This window comes from Uranotaenia lowii, chromosome 3 (genome assembly GCF_029784155.1).
Source record: "Uranotaenia lowii strain MFRU-FL chromosome 3, ASM2978415v1, whole genome shotgun sequence".
Lineage (NCBI taxonomy): Eukaryota > Metazoa > Arthropoda > Insecta > Diptera > Culicidae > Uranotaenia > Uranotaenia lowii.
Genome location: NC_073693.1, coordinates 183,003,814 through 183,018,435, shown reverse-complemented (window position 1 = coordinate 183,018,435; position 14,622 = coordinate 183,003,814). Strand labels below are relative to the sequence as shown.

At 35.3% G+C, this 14,622-nt stretch overlaps 1 protein-coding gene and 1 long non-coding RNA gene across 4 annotated transcripts in view; one reads left to right on the top strand and one right to left on the bottom strand.

The window, feature by feature from the left end:
* LOC129750660 (3-phosphoinositide-dependent protein kinase 1) overlaps positions 1-14,604 on the bottom strand; it is a 44,781-nt gene extending 30,177 nt beyond the window's left edge. The window contains exons 1-3 of one of the 2 annotated variants that reach the window (XM_055745668.1): positions 14,426-14,604; positions 13,196-13,403; positions 4,244-4,747 (exon numbers count right to left, since the gene is read on the bottom strand). In XM_055745668.1, coding sequence (XP_055601643.1) covers positions 4,539-4,747; positions 13,196-13,349 — 363 coding nt within the window. In that variant the 5' untranslated portion in view covers positions 13,350-13,403; positions 14,426-14,604 and the 3' untranslated portion in view covers positions 4,244-4,538. Of the gene's footprint in view, positions 1-4,243; positions 4,748-13,195; positions 13,404-14,425 lie in introns of those variants that run through there. The other variant, XM_055745667.1, reaches the window with a different exon arrangement.
* LOC129750661 (uncharacterized) lies at positions 519-5,375 on the top strand. Of its 2 annotated transcripts, none has more exons than XR_008738441.1 (5): positions 519-1,803; positions 1,862-1,972; positions 2,024-2,294; positions 2,384-2,796; positions 2,875-5,375. It is a non-coding gene; the product is annotated as an uncharacterized LOC129750661 (long non-coding RNA). The 2 variants fall into 2 exon arrangements; XR_008738440.1 differs by having other exon boundaries at positions 1,857-1,972.
* Positions 14,605-14,622: the final 18 nt, after the last annotated feature.

Genomic DNA, 14,622 nt, shown 5'->3' with positions numbered 1-14,622 from the left:
TGCAGGCAGTGGGAATAACTTAAATGCGTTGCTCCAAAGTGAATTGAGAGCAAACTCGGAGGGAAATATAAAAATATTAATATTAATATAAATATATTAATGGTTTTCTTTCGCTTTCATCAACTTCATCGCTCGGTTAATGCTTCCTTTTTTCTGCCATGACATAAAATATGAAATTCTACACTTATTTAAGGTCCTCAATTTGAACTTCGGAAGAAACTTGAAAATAACAAAGGGGATACAATTAAGTTGCCGAAGTAGTACATTTCTAGATTGGACTTGTAGCTCTTTTTTGTACATGCAAATTTTCCTATTTTTTCTTTGTGATGGTCCAACAGTTTGATTTGGATCCTTCCTTCACCCCATACACCTTTTTAGGAGTGGGAGGAAATTTTTATCCTTTGGATAATTAAATCAATATTTTTTCTATCTGTTACTGGCCAGATCGCATCCTTCCGAAACTCTATACATATACAAATTTTTCAAATTAAACGTTGTTTTACATCAGAAAGGACAAACTTCAATTCACAAATAATATACATCGTTTGAATTTACAACATTGTAAATTATTTTCAAGTAATTGTTATGAATACTTTGAAAAATCGATTAATTTCATCTGTCCATGCGTTGCATTTGGCGCAATCAACAACCATGTGGAGACAAAATAACGACTCGAAGAACACGACCATCAAGTGCGCAATGCGTTTTCGAATTTGGTTCACGAACCAGAATCGCGAGGTTCGCGAGGTTTTCTGCCACGACTCGCTCATGATTTTCTTGCGATCGGATTACCCTCGAAAAAAATCCCCCACAATCGCGTGTTTGCTGAGTCGCGAACCTAATACTGTGGTCAGAACTTTTGCGAACTATGGGTGGTTTTGTTTCTTGGCTGCTCCGATTTGAATACGATTTTTTTAGTCCCTGCATGGGACTCATATGCGAATATTTTTCACATGGGATACAGGGGTCATATTTTTTTCGAAATTTCGGGAACAAACTTCTAACAAAAACTTGTTTATAGGTAAATTGGAGCACAAAGAAGGGTTTTCCATCGATAACTCAAAAACGATGAAAATGCACATGGGACTCATATGCGAACAGGGGCAGTCCATAACAATTAACGTTATAACTTTTCTCGCTTTGCTTCTATGAAGCTCATTTCTTCAGCATTTGTGAACAACATGTTCTGCATCACGTTGAACGTAACTTTATCAGAATTGATTCATTGCTGATTTTTTTTAAATTGAACAATACGAAAAACCGTCCACACTTACCCCGGTGTACCTTTTTTTCGAAAATAATATAAAAATTATTAGTTTACAGATATTCGGTTATTTCTCTTACGATAATAAACTGAAATCACTAAAAAATAATAACTCACACTCAGAAATGAACATAATATAAAAATTATTAGTTTTCAGGTATTCGGTTATTTCCCGCATAATCAATAACCGTACAACGTATCGTCAATATTATACTGATCTGATAACGGTAATCGTTGCTGTCCGTGGCTTCACTAATCGTGTGTCCGAAATCTTGTGTATTCGCTAAAGAATATACAAAATGATTTCCAAAAGATACGGTTAATGGTTGAAAAAAAAAAATAACACGCATCTGATAGCATTGCGTCTTCACTATACAGAAGAAGTGTCTTGGATGAAGAAGTTATTGCGTCACTTCAAAACTTCTAAAAGAATCCGGAAAGAAAAACCTATTTCTTTACGAAATACCCGAATCGCTCGACTCACAGCGGAAGTGACTGCATGCCCCCGCTGGCACCGAATGTTGAGCTACGATTTCTTGGTAAGTAATGAATTTGTTTATAATTTTTTGGATTTATTTTTATTTTGTTTAAGGTCAGATCAAAGCCAGAAAGTCAGAAAAAACTGTTCTCTCACTGGAAGCCCCAAACCGTACAACACCAAATGACACCGAAAATAACCCCGGAATTTACCTCTTCATTTGAAAATTTGTAAGTTTCTCAACCTTCTACGTAGTATTGTGATTAATTTATTATTTTTAGGTTATCTTCCAATGCTGCTGAACCGGTGGTGCCGGAACGAGCAGTTATCGCTGTTATTCACAAAATCCACATGACCTCAACCAAATTGATTAGATTTGTTAAGATCTCCAGGCAGCAGCTATATCAAAAAGTCAAAAAGAGATTTTTCAAAATCATCTTAATACCGGAAGCATTACCTCGACGGTGTACTTTTTTAGATGTCAGCAAATTTTCTTTGGCTCTGGCGATTGAGGAATGGCTTAACCGCAAAAAATCAAGAATTCGCTACAAGGTAGGTACTAATTTATTAAAATATTCATCATGATTCTCATGATCATGATCTTTAAATTGAAATGAATTGCTTTGTCGAATCTATTGCAGGTCCAGACCTAAATCCATCACCTAAATTCCGACAAAGAATGTGGATAATTGGAATTTCATACCAACGAAAAATGAAGGCCCAGACGAGGCGTTACGGAAGGCATTCCTGAACGATCCGCCAGATCACACAGTGCTCCGATGCACCTAGAATTTCCGGCCACATGTGCGGAAAAATGCCTCTTCATATGCTCCAAATGAAAATGGAAACTCTTCCCTACGCCCATGAAAAAAGTTGCGGAGCTGTTCGTGGGGCTGCTGAAAATTTTCTGCTCAAACTGCTGGAGCGAGATTTGAACCTTCAAGCTAGCAACGGGAAAGTCACCCTCGATGCAGCAGAAGAGACCTTATTAAAGCCAATGACGCGAACAGTCATCAACAACACAAACTTAAAAATAGAACAAAATAGTAGCTGGGTAAGGATGCTTTTTGTCTATAGTAAAATGTGGTAAAATTGATTTCCAACTGAAAATGACGATACTATTGTTTTCCAGGAAACATTCGGTGACCAAACATACTTCAACCGGATGTGGAATAATATCGTTGAGGGTGGAAATCGAAAATTGTTTGATTCAAGCAGCGTTTCAATTTTTGTCCTAAGTAAGTTCTCATACGGGAACCAAGATGCAAGAATCGGAAGTGTGACGATGATTACAACATCATCCGCTGTCATTATCCAATTTCATCGAGGCAAAACACAACCGACAGAAGCACTTAGGAGGAAGACAATCGCGGACTCTATGACCCATAGGTGGAAAAAGATGGAATGTGTACCGGCCTACAGCACCATGCACCAATAAGTTTTCCGAATTTGTCTATACCTCCCTGACACCGTAGAAGAATCAGAAGCAGCGGCACACGGAATTTGATAAAATGTTAATTTTGAAAAGTGTACAACTAGGCTTAAACTTATTTTTTGAAAAAAAAAAAATGATTTTAACATTCGGCGACCAAACATACTTCAACCGGATGTGGAATAATATCGTTGAGGGTGGAAATCGAAAATTGTTTGATTCAAGCAGCGTTTCAATTTTTGTCCTAAGTAAGTTCTCATACGGGAACCAAGATGCAAGAATCGGAAGTGTGACGATGATTACAACATCATCCGCTGTCATTATCCAATTTCATCGAGGCAAAACACAACCGACAGAAGCACTTAGGAGGAAGACAATCGCGGACTCTATGACCCATAGGTGGAAAAAGATGGAATATGTACCGGCCTACAGCACCATGCACCAATAAGTTTTCCGAATTTGTCTATACCTCCCTGACACCGTAGAAGAATCAGAAGCAGCGGCACACGGAATTTGATAAAATGTTAATTTTGAAAAGTGTACAACTAGGCTTAAACTTATTTTTTGAAAAAAAAAAAATGATTTTAAAGCTAGTTTTGATTATAAATTTTAGTCTTTTTATCAACACTACACGATATGCTGTATCGTTATTTTTCATATGAGACGATCATATCGTAAAGATTCCACGTATGATACAACTCGCTCCAGAGCGATTAGAAAAAGTCAAAAAAAATGAATCGTTTATTTACTTAACAACCCGTTCCCTGTATCGGTATTCGTGTCTAAACGATTCCATTTCATGAAAAAACGATTAATATAATCGTTCATTAATAATCCAAAAACGATAAAGGGAATCTTTTCGGTGTCTTGGGAAGAAGATAATGGGGATCGTTATTGTATGATACTGCTCCATGCGGGTTCTCTGACGATAATAAACTGAAATCACTAAAAAAAAAAAATGACTCACGATCATTTCTAGCCAAGAAACGATCCAATGCATAAAATTTAACAACCGCGAGATATTTCTTTACAAAACAAACGCTTCCCAGGCAACCACTAAGCACTGTTATAAGCCGTTTAACAGACGCATAACAGCATTTCAGTGCCTATTGGCTTTAATTTAGATTTACAAATGCCAGAAGGCTCTGTGACATTCAAATGACACATAAGCCCTGTATAAGCTAAGTGAGTTGATATCAGAGCTTATAACCGGCCTGGAGGTGACGTTTTCAATATAAATAAACAAAAATCAACATTAGATGAAGTCAGTGAATTCTTCCGGCGGTTTGTTTTTTTGCAATGCTTCGGATAAACCACAAAAAGCTACTGCGTGCTGTCCTCCCGGACGGCCCTCCTTGCTGCTGCTACTCCTGTTGGCGGCCTCTTGCTGGACAGCGACCTCGATCACTGCTGCTACCGCTCATTGGTGGTCTCTTGCTGCTGCTTCTCCTGGTATCGGCTTCCCATTGTTGTTGTTCCTGCGTGCTGTCCTTTCCGACGACCCTCCTCGCTGCCGCCAATTCGGTTTGCATCTCCTCATCTCGGTCGGTGGCCTCATCGCCGGTGCTACTTCCTGGCGGAGATATATATGGAACTGATGGCATGAACAACGAAGGAGCTGATCGCGCGATTGCTGTTGAATCTGCGGTTAGTCAAAAAAAGGCCAAAGGATCTGTGCCCGAAAAAACAGTGTCTGAAGTGAAGTGAGTTCTGAAGCGAGTTTAGGCTTCTACGGTGTAAATTGTTCTGTTCTAGTGATTGTTCGAAAAAAAAAAACTGAGAATATATCGGTTGGAAAAGAAAATTATATAGTGAAAAATGTTTTTTTTTTTAACAATTCTTTATTTGAAACGGCTCATACCTTTAGGCTTTAAGGAGCCAAAATCGATTTTGTTGTTTACAATTGTTTTCTTAACTTAACACTTTGTGAGAGAAGAAAGGAAGATAGAAAGGGAAATATGAAAATAAAAAAGAAATTATAGACGAAGATCGATAGCTTTTAGAAAAAGGTAGATTTCGAACATGTAGTCCAAATCTAGCACAGCTAGTACATCTCTAACTGGAACATTAGGTGGTTTTCCTCGGGCCCTAGTGAAAAATGTTTTTGAAATAAATTAAAAATTTAACACGTCATACGCATGAATGTTTTCTTTCTTTCCTTCCATCATTCGTATCTCGACTTAAATTATAAAAAGTTCATAGAAACAGCATCAATAAAAAAGGAATTTTTATTTGAAATTAAAATGTCTTATAACTCTCTCCGACGTTCTCCTTAAAATTCCAACTCCGAATTTTTCATTTAAGAAGGTTCAATTTTCATACATTATTATGAGAACGTAGATAGGTCATGCAGCAGAGTCACCGATTGATACATGGTCGTTAAAATTCCATGTTCGATTCCAGTTCCTGTCCAACAGCAATTAAAAAAGCACAGGCGTGAGAGAGATGGAAAGAAATCAAAGAAAAAACAGCTTCGAGTGAAAACGACAAAGATTTTTTTTGTTTTTTTTCCAGAAAATATTTTGACAACTTCGCATTGGCGTGTTTAGAAAGTGGGGTCAAGCCGTATATCGGCCGAAATACACGCCAAAAGTAGCTTTTGAGCAGCCCTTAAGTCGAATATAGAGCTTTAGAGGCTTTGAAAGCTGTTTCTATATTCGACTATAGAGCTGAAATAGGGCCAATTTAAACGGCTTATTGGTTACTTGGATTGTCTTTTGTCGTTTGAGTCTCTGCTAACCAGTTTGTGAGTACGTGCTAGATTTGTCAGTTGCTACATGGTCCTCAACTTGACTGCATGTTGGTTCCATTCTTTGTGGAAATGTTTTTAAATATTTTTTTAAAAGCATGGAATCAGCAGCCAGTCATGATAAACAGGAAAAATATGCCTGTTTTGTATGCTAAGGTCAATAATGCACGTTGACCATAGACCTTGTACGAAAATCAAATGATTTTCGTTTGTTTCTTTTATTAGGGTAACGGACCTATTTTGGACCGCTTTGGGAAGTGGCTATGCAATTTTCTGGAATAAAAAGGCATATGTTACAATTTTCGATTGCTTTATCCGTTCATTACGAAGATCAAGCCTTTTTCTATCGAAATATATCGTCGTTTGTTTCAATATAACGAGATTTAAGCCTAAAAACACGTTTCTTCAATCATTACTCTGGTCAGTATTTTGGACCACCAGGTTTCTATTTTGGACCACCCTTTGGACCTATTTTGGACCACCCTTAAACTAACTAAATAAGATTTTTTTCTAAATTTTGCTATATTTCGACAGCGATTGATGCGCAATTATGCGAATTATTCAGATAATTTTGTCTTTTCTTATTGTTATAGACTGGTCAAGTTTTGTTTGTTCGATAAGAATAGAGTAAAAACAGTAAAATTCCTGTTACATAGTGTGTTCCAAATGTTATGAAAATTCTGACAGCTCACTTTCACAGTGAAACGAAATTCGACGAAATTTGTTCTGTAATTCTGTAGTTGGCATATCTTTAGGCTCAATTTTCAGAACGCAAATCTCCGTCAGGTGACCCAATGATAAGTTGAAAAAGTCTGACATCATGAACTTCGCGAAATCAATTGATGTATTTTGACTTCCAAAACCTTAGTGGATTTGGTTTGGCTTCAGTTCTGTAGAAAGATTCAAAAAGATAAAAACGTGCGAGATTTATGCTATCTTTTTAGCCATCTAAAAGCCAGATTTTTTTTCACAAAAATTCAGTTTTAAGTTTGATACCGTAAAACGGGGTAATATTGATCACCGGGGTAAATTTGACCAACATTCAACTTTTCCACATTATCATCAATAACTCAGTTTATAGTTTGAATTTTAGAAAACTGTTTTCTACGTTTGGAAGCCTATGAATTGAGTATCTAATAGACAAAATTTGGTTTGTAATTGAATTTTTTTTCTGTAATTAAAAACTCTAATTTCAAAATCTTAAAATATCTATTTTTCCAAGGCTCGCAAACAAACAGCTCTTTTGATGAAACCAAAAAGCATTTATAAGCAAACGGGTTGTTTAATGTGAAAGAAGAACTTTTTTTCTTTGTATATTAACAGTTATAGTGCTATTTTTATAGTTATTTTATGATAAATTTTTGATATTTAAAAATTAAGGACATTTTCCAAGAGTAAGCCCGTATTGAATAAATGGATAGGAACCCTATCAATTCTTTAACTTTGAAGAAAAAATTAAAATGGAAATAGTGGGAGGGCTTAGGGGGAAAGTGTTAAGGTAAATTTTCATTTTTATTTTGAAGCTTAAACTATTTACCAAGCATTATAATTTTTGCCCCTAAATGTAGGCAGCATCACAATTCTTTTTTCTTTTATAAATATTTTCAAAATATATCGTTAAAAATCATGGTAAAATTGATAAACTTGCATATGCAAATATTATGAAGTTGTTTTGTATCCTTTATGATCAAGAAAACATGTTTAAACCGTCAAAATAGAGACTGATCAATGTTACCTCAAAGTTTCAAATTCTGAACAGACACTAAAACGATTTTTCAAGCAAATTTAAAGTAGTCTAATAAATTTCTGCATTCATGTTTTACGTTCATAGGAGTCCAGTACTGGTTTAAAAAATATAAAACATGCCACATTCCCCTTAACAGAAAAAATATTCGAAATATATTGAAAAAATTGATCAATATTACCCCGGATTACGGTACTAACTTTGTTCTAGGATAAAAATTATCGTTGGAGTAATTTTCCAACAGTTTTTTTTTAAATTGCATAACCACAGGGGCTGTAAACTAGATTTTTAGTACTAAATCGCCTGTAAAATTTACACATTTCAACCACCTTTTCCCAAGTTTTGAAACATATATAGCTATAATTGAGTATATTATTTGATAAAATTGTTCTAATATTAACGGAGATATTTCAGCTGGTACAAAATTTAAACTCGTTGCATATTTGTCAATTTTTTGTCGTTTTTTCCAAACATCTCCTTTAGACGGATTTTATATTCCGTTTCTTCTACAGGGTGTCGACTCAAATCTGGTAATAAAATTCCCTGATTTTCCCTGATTTTCCAGTCGTTTTTCAAGAAAATTCCAGGTTTGAAAAACAACCTGAGGAAGCAACTTAAAGTTATAAAAAATATATTTCCCCCGAAAATAAACGCACAGAAAGCTTTGAGTCGAGAATACTAATTTATTACGATAATTTTAATGGAAGTATTATTTGTGATATTAAACATTTTAAGATAAGTCGGCCAGTTCGGATCCACTTGTAGAAATTGTTATGATTTCAGCATAAAAATTTTCTCTTGCAAGCTATCAGCCTTCTTCTGTGCGTCTTCCAGAATTTTCCTCCGTTTCACCTCAAGCGATTTTACTTCCGCTTCTCGATGACGCTTCATCAGCTTTGTTTGATCTGATTCAAGAGCTTCCTTTTTGCGGCGATCTTGTCTTCCAAATACAGAGTATGTGAATTTCCAACTCTCTAAATAAGTTTGTTGGAAATTTGGACTGATTTTATCCCTCCAGCATAAAAAACAGCATCATAGATTTGTCGTTTAGCCTAGGGTTATCATACGTATACTCTTTTAATAGTACATGTACTCTTTTTCGATCGAGAAATGAGCGTACTCTTCTTTTTGTGAAATCTTGCGGTTTGTACTCTTTTTTTCTGTTGAAAGGGATTTTATCAGAGAAACGAACTTATTTCTTCCAGTTCTTAAGTTTTTGCTTCTATATGTACAAGAAGTCCGAAAGAAATGCAACACTTTATGCATTCATGGCTCGGTACTTCAGGTTTCTCTATTTTGTTGAGTTTTCCAAACAATATATTAAAATAAGAAGCATAACAAATCGATTAAAATCTGAATTTTTCGTTACAAACAAGTTTTCTGTTTCATTAGCAAAACTATTCTATAAGTAAAGCACAACAATTTCGAAAGTTTCAAACCCACTTTTGACAAAAGCTTCTCCCAGTCGTCGAAATAAACTGTGCAGGGAATCAGTGCCTTTGAATATGCAATTAGCGCCCAAACAGTTGGCGGAGAGCACAACAGCAATTTGAACTCTTTTTGAAATGCAACATGTTCTCATGTTAACGATGTTCTGATCTTTTCGAATAATCCAACGACCCTTTTATTTTTCACTAAAAATCTGCAAGAAAATGAACAAATACTAAAAACGACAACTTTCAATTTGTAAAACTATGTTTTGCCGTTATTGCCAGGTAAGTTACATAACTAGCAACTAATTGTCACTATTTTCCTGTTTTTTCCCGTTTCTCCTAAATATTTTGAAAAATGATTTCAACGTACTCTTTTTGGCGTTGAAGGATATGGTAACCCTAGTTTAGCCCCCCCATGCATATTTTCGAAGAGACATTAGGAATTTACTGAAAAACCACGTTCAACATTCGCGTTGCCATGTGAAAAACAGCAGATCATTTTGACGATGTTGAGGAATTCTGGACACTTGGCATTTGCTAGCACTCCACTCCAAAAATTCTCCAGCCTTTCTTTGCTACGGTTATAGTTATCAAATTTATCGCCTCTGGCAATCACTCCGGAATACTGCCGTACTGCTAAATCTGCCGAGGATCCACTAACGCGTCCAGTATCTGTCAATATAGCCAAAGTCTTCTCAAATCGTTTTTTGGCCAATATGGTATCGCTGTTGATAACTGCCGGATCAAGGCAAGAGGCGACCTTGGTCAGAGGATAAGGTCAAGACGATCGCTTCATTAACTTAAGTACAATTGCCTTCAGCATTCCTTTGCATTCGATATGAAATTGCAGAACTTGCTTTTTACTGAGCTTAGGACATTTTTTCATAGCGTTCTTAGTGTCATATCCGCATATTTTTAAGCAGATAATAAACTATGACGTTTCAATTTCTTCAAATAAAATCAGGATCATTATTTTTTTCCCTGGTTGGTGCAAAAATTCCCTGATTGGTGCAAAATTTCCCTGATGTTCCCTGATGCAAATGGAATTCCCTGATTTTCCCTGATTTTCCAGGTTTTTCCAGGTAGTCGACACCCTGTTCTACCTACCCGATTTTTTTTCCTCGAAAATCATTCCTGAATGCACTCATTTTACTGGAAATCATAAATGGTTGAAACTTTTAGACCAAACTTTCAATAATTTTTCATGAAGCATAAAAAACAATGACTTAATAAAAAATTGGTGCAAATCCAAGTTTTCATGGCTTCAGGCTCCTTTAAGCTGTAGCTTTTAACAACTGCTTATCAAACAGTTGTTATTGATGTAGATTGTTAGATTAACGTGATTCAAAGCACAGTGCAAGAAAAGTAAGTTAAAACTATGATTGGCTTGGTTTTATGCCGATTAAAGTGAACCCCGTCTAATGGCGAGTTTGGGCTTTGGCGAGTTGATTAAATAAAATCATGCTTAAATTCCAAATTTTATTCATAATGAGTGATTGAAATAGTGTGCCTAATTCTTTCATATCGTCGTACAACGTCTTATTACGTTGATGAACATTTAACAGCAAGTTAAATACCCAGGTTATGTTGCGTGGTCCAAAATAAGTCCCTAAGGAATAAAGTAGGACCTATTTTCGACATGGGTCAAATTGCTTTTAAAACCAGTTATTTTGCTTTTTCGAGCTTGCAAAACAGTTTTCACGTATTTTATCATAGCTGTGAACATGTTTGTATTTGTAAAATTCATCACAGCTATGCAGCAAACCTCTTGAAACTTGGCTCCAATAATGGCACGTTCTCCTGAAATGGCCCTGATTCGGTTCAACTGTGAAAAATCAAAACTTTATTTTCGATTTTCTCTACGTTAGCAGTTCACTTAAATAAAATTTTAGATGTGATTAGAATCATAAGAAGTAGCTTTAACTATATTTGTTCAAAATTTTTATGAATAACATGATTTATGAGAGAAATATTGGCAAAAAGCTACAAGGTGGTCCAAAATATGTACCCGGTCCAAAATAAGTCCGTTACCCTATTAGTTTCTGTTTATTTCCGCTTTAAGCGTTTGGTTTCATTCCGATTTCCACCACCAGATGTCACTGCCGTAGATATTTCTCAAAATTTTAATTACCGGGATATTTCTCGACGAGAAATATTTCAGTTATTACACGGTGAGAAATAACTCTGTTAGTGGGCACGGTAAATCTTGAAAAAGCATGAAAAATAATATTTTAAAATCACATCCTTGGATTCAAACAATCGATAACCAAAACCTCGAAAACATAACATTTTGCTGGATACCGAGCCACAAGGGCATAAAAGGAAACGAATCTGCCGATAGTTTAGCATCACGCGGAAGAACAGGACGACTATGGAGCAAATCAATTCTGTTAATGGATGCAAGAAAAATGATTTCGTCATTAATGCAATGTGCGTGGCAGGAAAAGTGGTACTACGAAAGAACTCTTTTTTACCGAAAAATAAAGGAAACAACATCCAGGTTTCGTGATCGATCACATCGAAAGGAGCAAGAAATCCTCTCACGACTACGAGTGGGTCACACAAGGATTACACATCAACATTACATTGACGCAAGCATACACCGACCACCAGAATGTGAGATCTGCAACGTGCGACTTGATGTGGAACATCTATTACTTAACTGTCGTCAATACGAAGATATTAGAGCAAGTCTGGAGTTACCCACATCTATTCGAACCATGTTACGTAACGATACCGAAATGGAAAAATTAGTGATAACATATCTTAAAACAATCGACATGTTCGACAGAATTTAATTTACATAGTTTAGAGATGAATGAACTTTTAAGTTTAAAGTCTCTCTAATCAAACAATCAATCAATCAATATTTTAAAATATAAAAATATTATTTTTCATGCTTTTTCAAGCTTCACCGTGCCCACTAACAGAGTTATTTCTCACCGTGTAATAACTGAAATATTTCTCGTCGAGAAATATCCCGGTAATTAAAATTTTGAGAAATATCTACGGCAGTGACATCTGGTGGTAGAAATCGGAATGAAACCAAACGCTTAGAGCAGAAATAAATAGAAAAAGCAAATGAAAATTGTTTAATTTTTGTAAAAGTTCTATGGTTAATGTGCATTATTGACCATAGCGTATACAAAACAGATGCACTTTTCCTGTTAATAATTACTTGCTGCTACTGAGTCCATCCTTTTTAAAGATGATTTAGTCAACCATTTAAAAAGAATGGAATCTGCATGCAGTCAAGTTCAGGGGCATTTTGTAACTGAAGAATCTAGCACGTGCTAAAACCTGTTTAGTTGGGACTCAAACGCACAAATCACAAAGCGTTTGTTTGAACAAAATAATATCCCGGTTATTAAATTTTATGCATTGCACGCCAAGAAATTATTCGGGTGAATAAATTTAAATAATTGAAATAGTTTTTTTTCTTTATTTTAGAGACTTTCAGCTTCGGGCTGGTTCGTTTGACAACTGAAATAGTTATTTTTAATATTTCTGGATATTAATGTCAGTGAAATGTCCGAGTAATTAAAACATAATAATTTTTAATTTTTTTTTTCATTCCTGAGTGTACAAAATATTTGCACAAATGCTGTAAAATTATGTCACTGTAAACACGATTTGAATCGTGTATGGCACTGATCAAATGAGCGCAAAAACGGTTTGAGTAGATACGTCGGGATCGAAATGATTTGTACACAATTCAGGCTATTCACTCAGCCCCAGCCTGGGTTGAAGGGGGTTTTCTTGTTGCTGTTTTCGTCAATTTTCAAAAGTCATTTGTGTAGTCTATGACCCGCTTAAGATTTTTTTTTTGTGTAGGTGCCCGTTAATTTCACGATAACCCGTAGATAGCGCTGCGGAATAGGCTGCAAAATCAGCCTTCAATACTGTCTCCGCTTAAAGGGTACAGCGGCTTGATGTTTGAGGAGTTCCCCCAGTTTTTTTTAATAACGGGTCGAAAATAGCCAAAAATTTTAAAACCCAACTATTTTTCGAATGGACGACCAACCTGATCTTGTCATAAACATACATGTATTCTACGTTTTAGTGCAACGAAAACATAAATGATGTTATTTATACCTGCATATTCTTTTCCAGTGTGTATGTCTTTCGCCAAATACACCACACTGTAACTGCCTTCTCCTATAAGTTTACCGAATACGAAATCGGAGGCATTCCTTTTTGTTTGTTGGGCATTTAAAGTTCTGCTGGTGATCACAGATTTTTCACCCATTTCTAAAGTTGAGCAAACGGTCCCTGTATGTTGAAAACAAAACCTTCCATGTACCTGAAAATAAATTAAAGGTGAAGAACTTAATGAACATATTCATGTTTGTCTAATAATGGATGGTTTAGCACTTAAAGACCTGACCACTGCTTTAATTTCAGTTAGGCATAAGCTTTCAAATACCTAGTAGGCTCGCAAGATTTGCACTTCATATCTCAAGCAAGGTTTTTTTGAAACACGAGATTCTCCAACTTTCACACCTTGATCTCAAGTACTATTGAAACGATTTCTACATGTGGGACAAATACTGATGATCCGCGATTGAACGTTGCAAATAATGTAACGAGTGGTGCATTTATGACCATAATTAGTAATAGCGAGTGGTACGACCATGAATGATTTGGAACGAAGGTTTCGGGAACTTACGTTAAAATTTGGGGATAATCAACATGACCGAGCGTAATGCCGGAAGTGAAGGATGTTTCAAATCATATACACCTCGACAAGAAGATAGTATCAAGTCCTATAAGATTGCGTCTGTCTGTATATGCAGTAAGGTTCAATTTTTAATTTGCTTTTCATTGAACCTCGCCAATAATTTGAACTCTATTATACATATATGAGATAGTCTTATGTACTTTAGTCAAAATTTTCATTCCTGGACAAAAACAATTCAAGTATTATAATGGTTTCCAGACGAAATACCAATGCAAAGAGTACAATGAGGAAGAATTAAGAAATACATTACTTTTGGAATCATAAATCTTTAAATTCAAATATCCTAACATTAACTATCAAATTGAATCTATCAATTTGATTATATTTTTTATTTTATTATCACTCGTCAGTTATTAGTTTAGTTTCCTAAATAAACGCAGTTTGCTTTATATTCACCATACAACTCCTTAAAGGGCAATGCCATTGGAGTTTTAAAACAAATCTCATGTATGTAATGTATTTGTTATGTTGTAAATTAATAAATAAAAAATAAAAAAAAACTATTAACTGCGCTAGTCAAAAGAAAACCAAGTTTTAAATGAAAAAAAAATACATAGGTAACAACAAAAATAGATTCCACTTACTTGATCAGTTTTATGTCCACACTGAACTGTAATAAAATTAAAATCCGATAGCTAGGAGAACTTTTATTTGCGATTACGATTTATTTATTTATTTTCACTTTTGGTAGATTTTGGAAGGTTTGCACACGTTGAAATTTTTTCACCTTTCTAGAAATGTCATATTTATACACGATAAAAAAAATTCAACAGTGTGTATT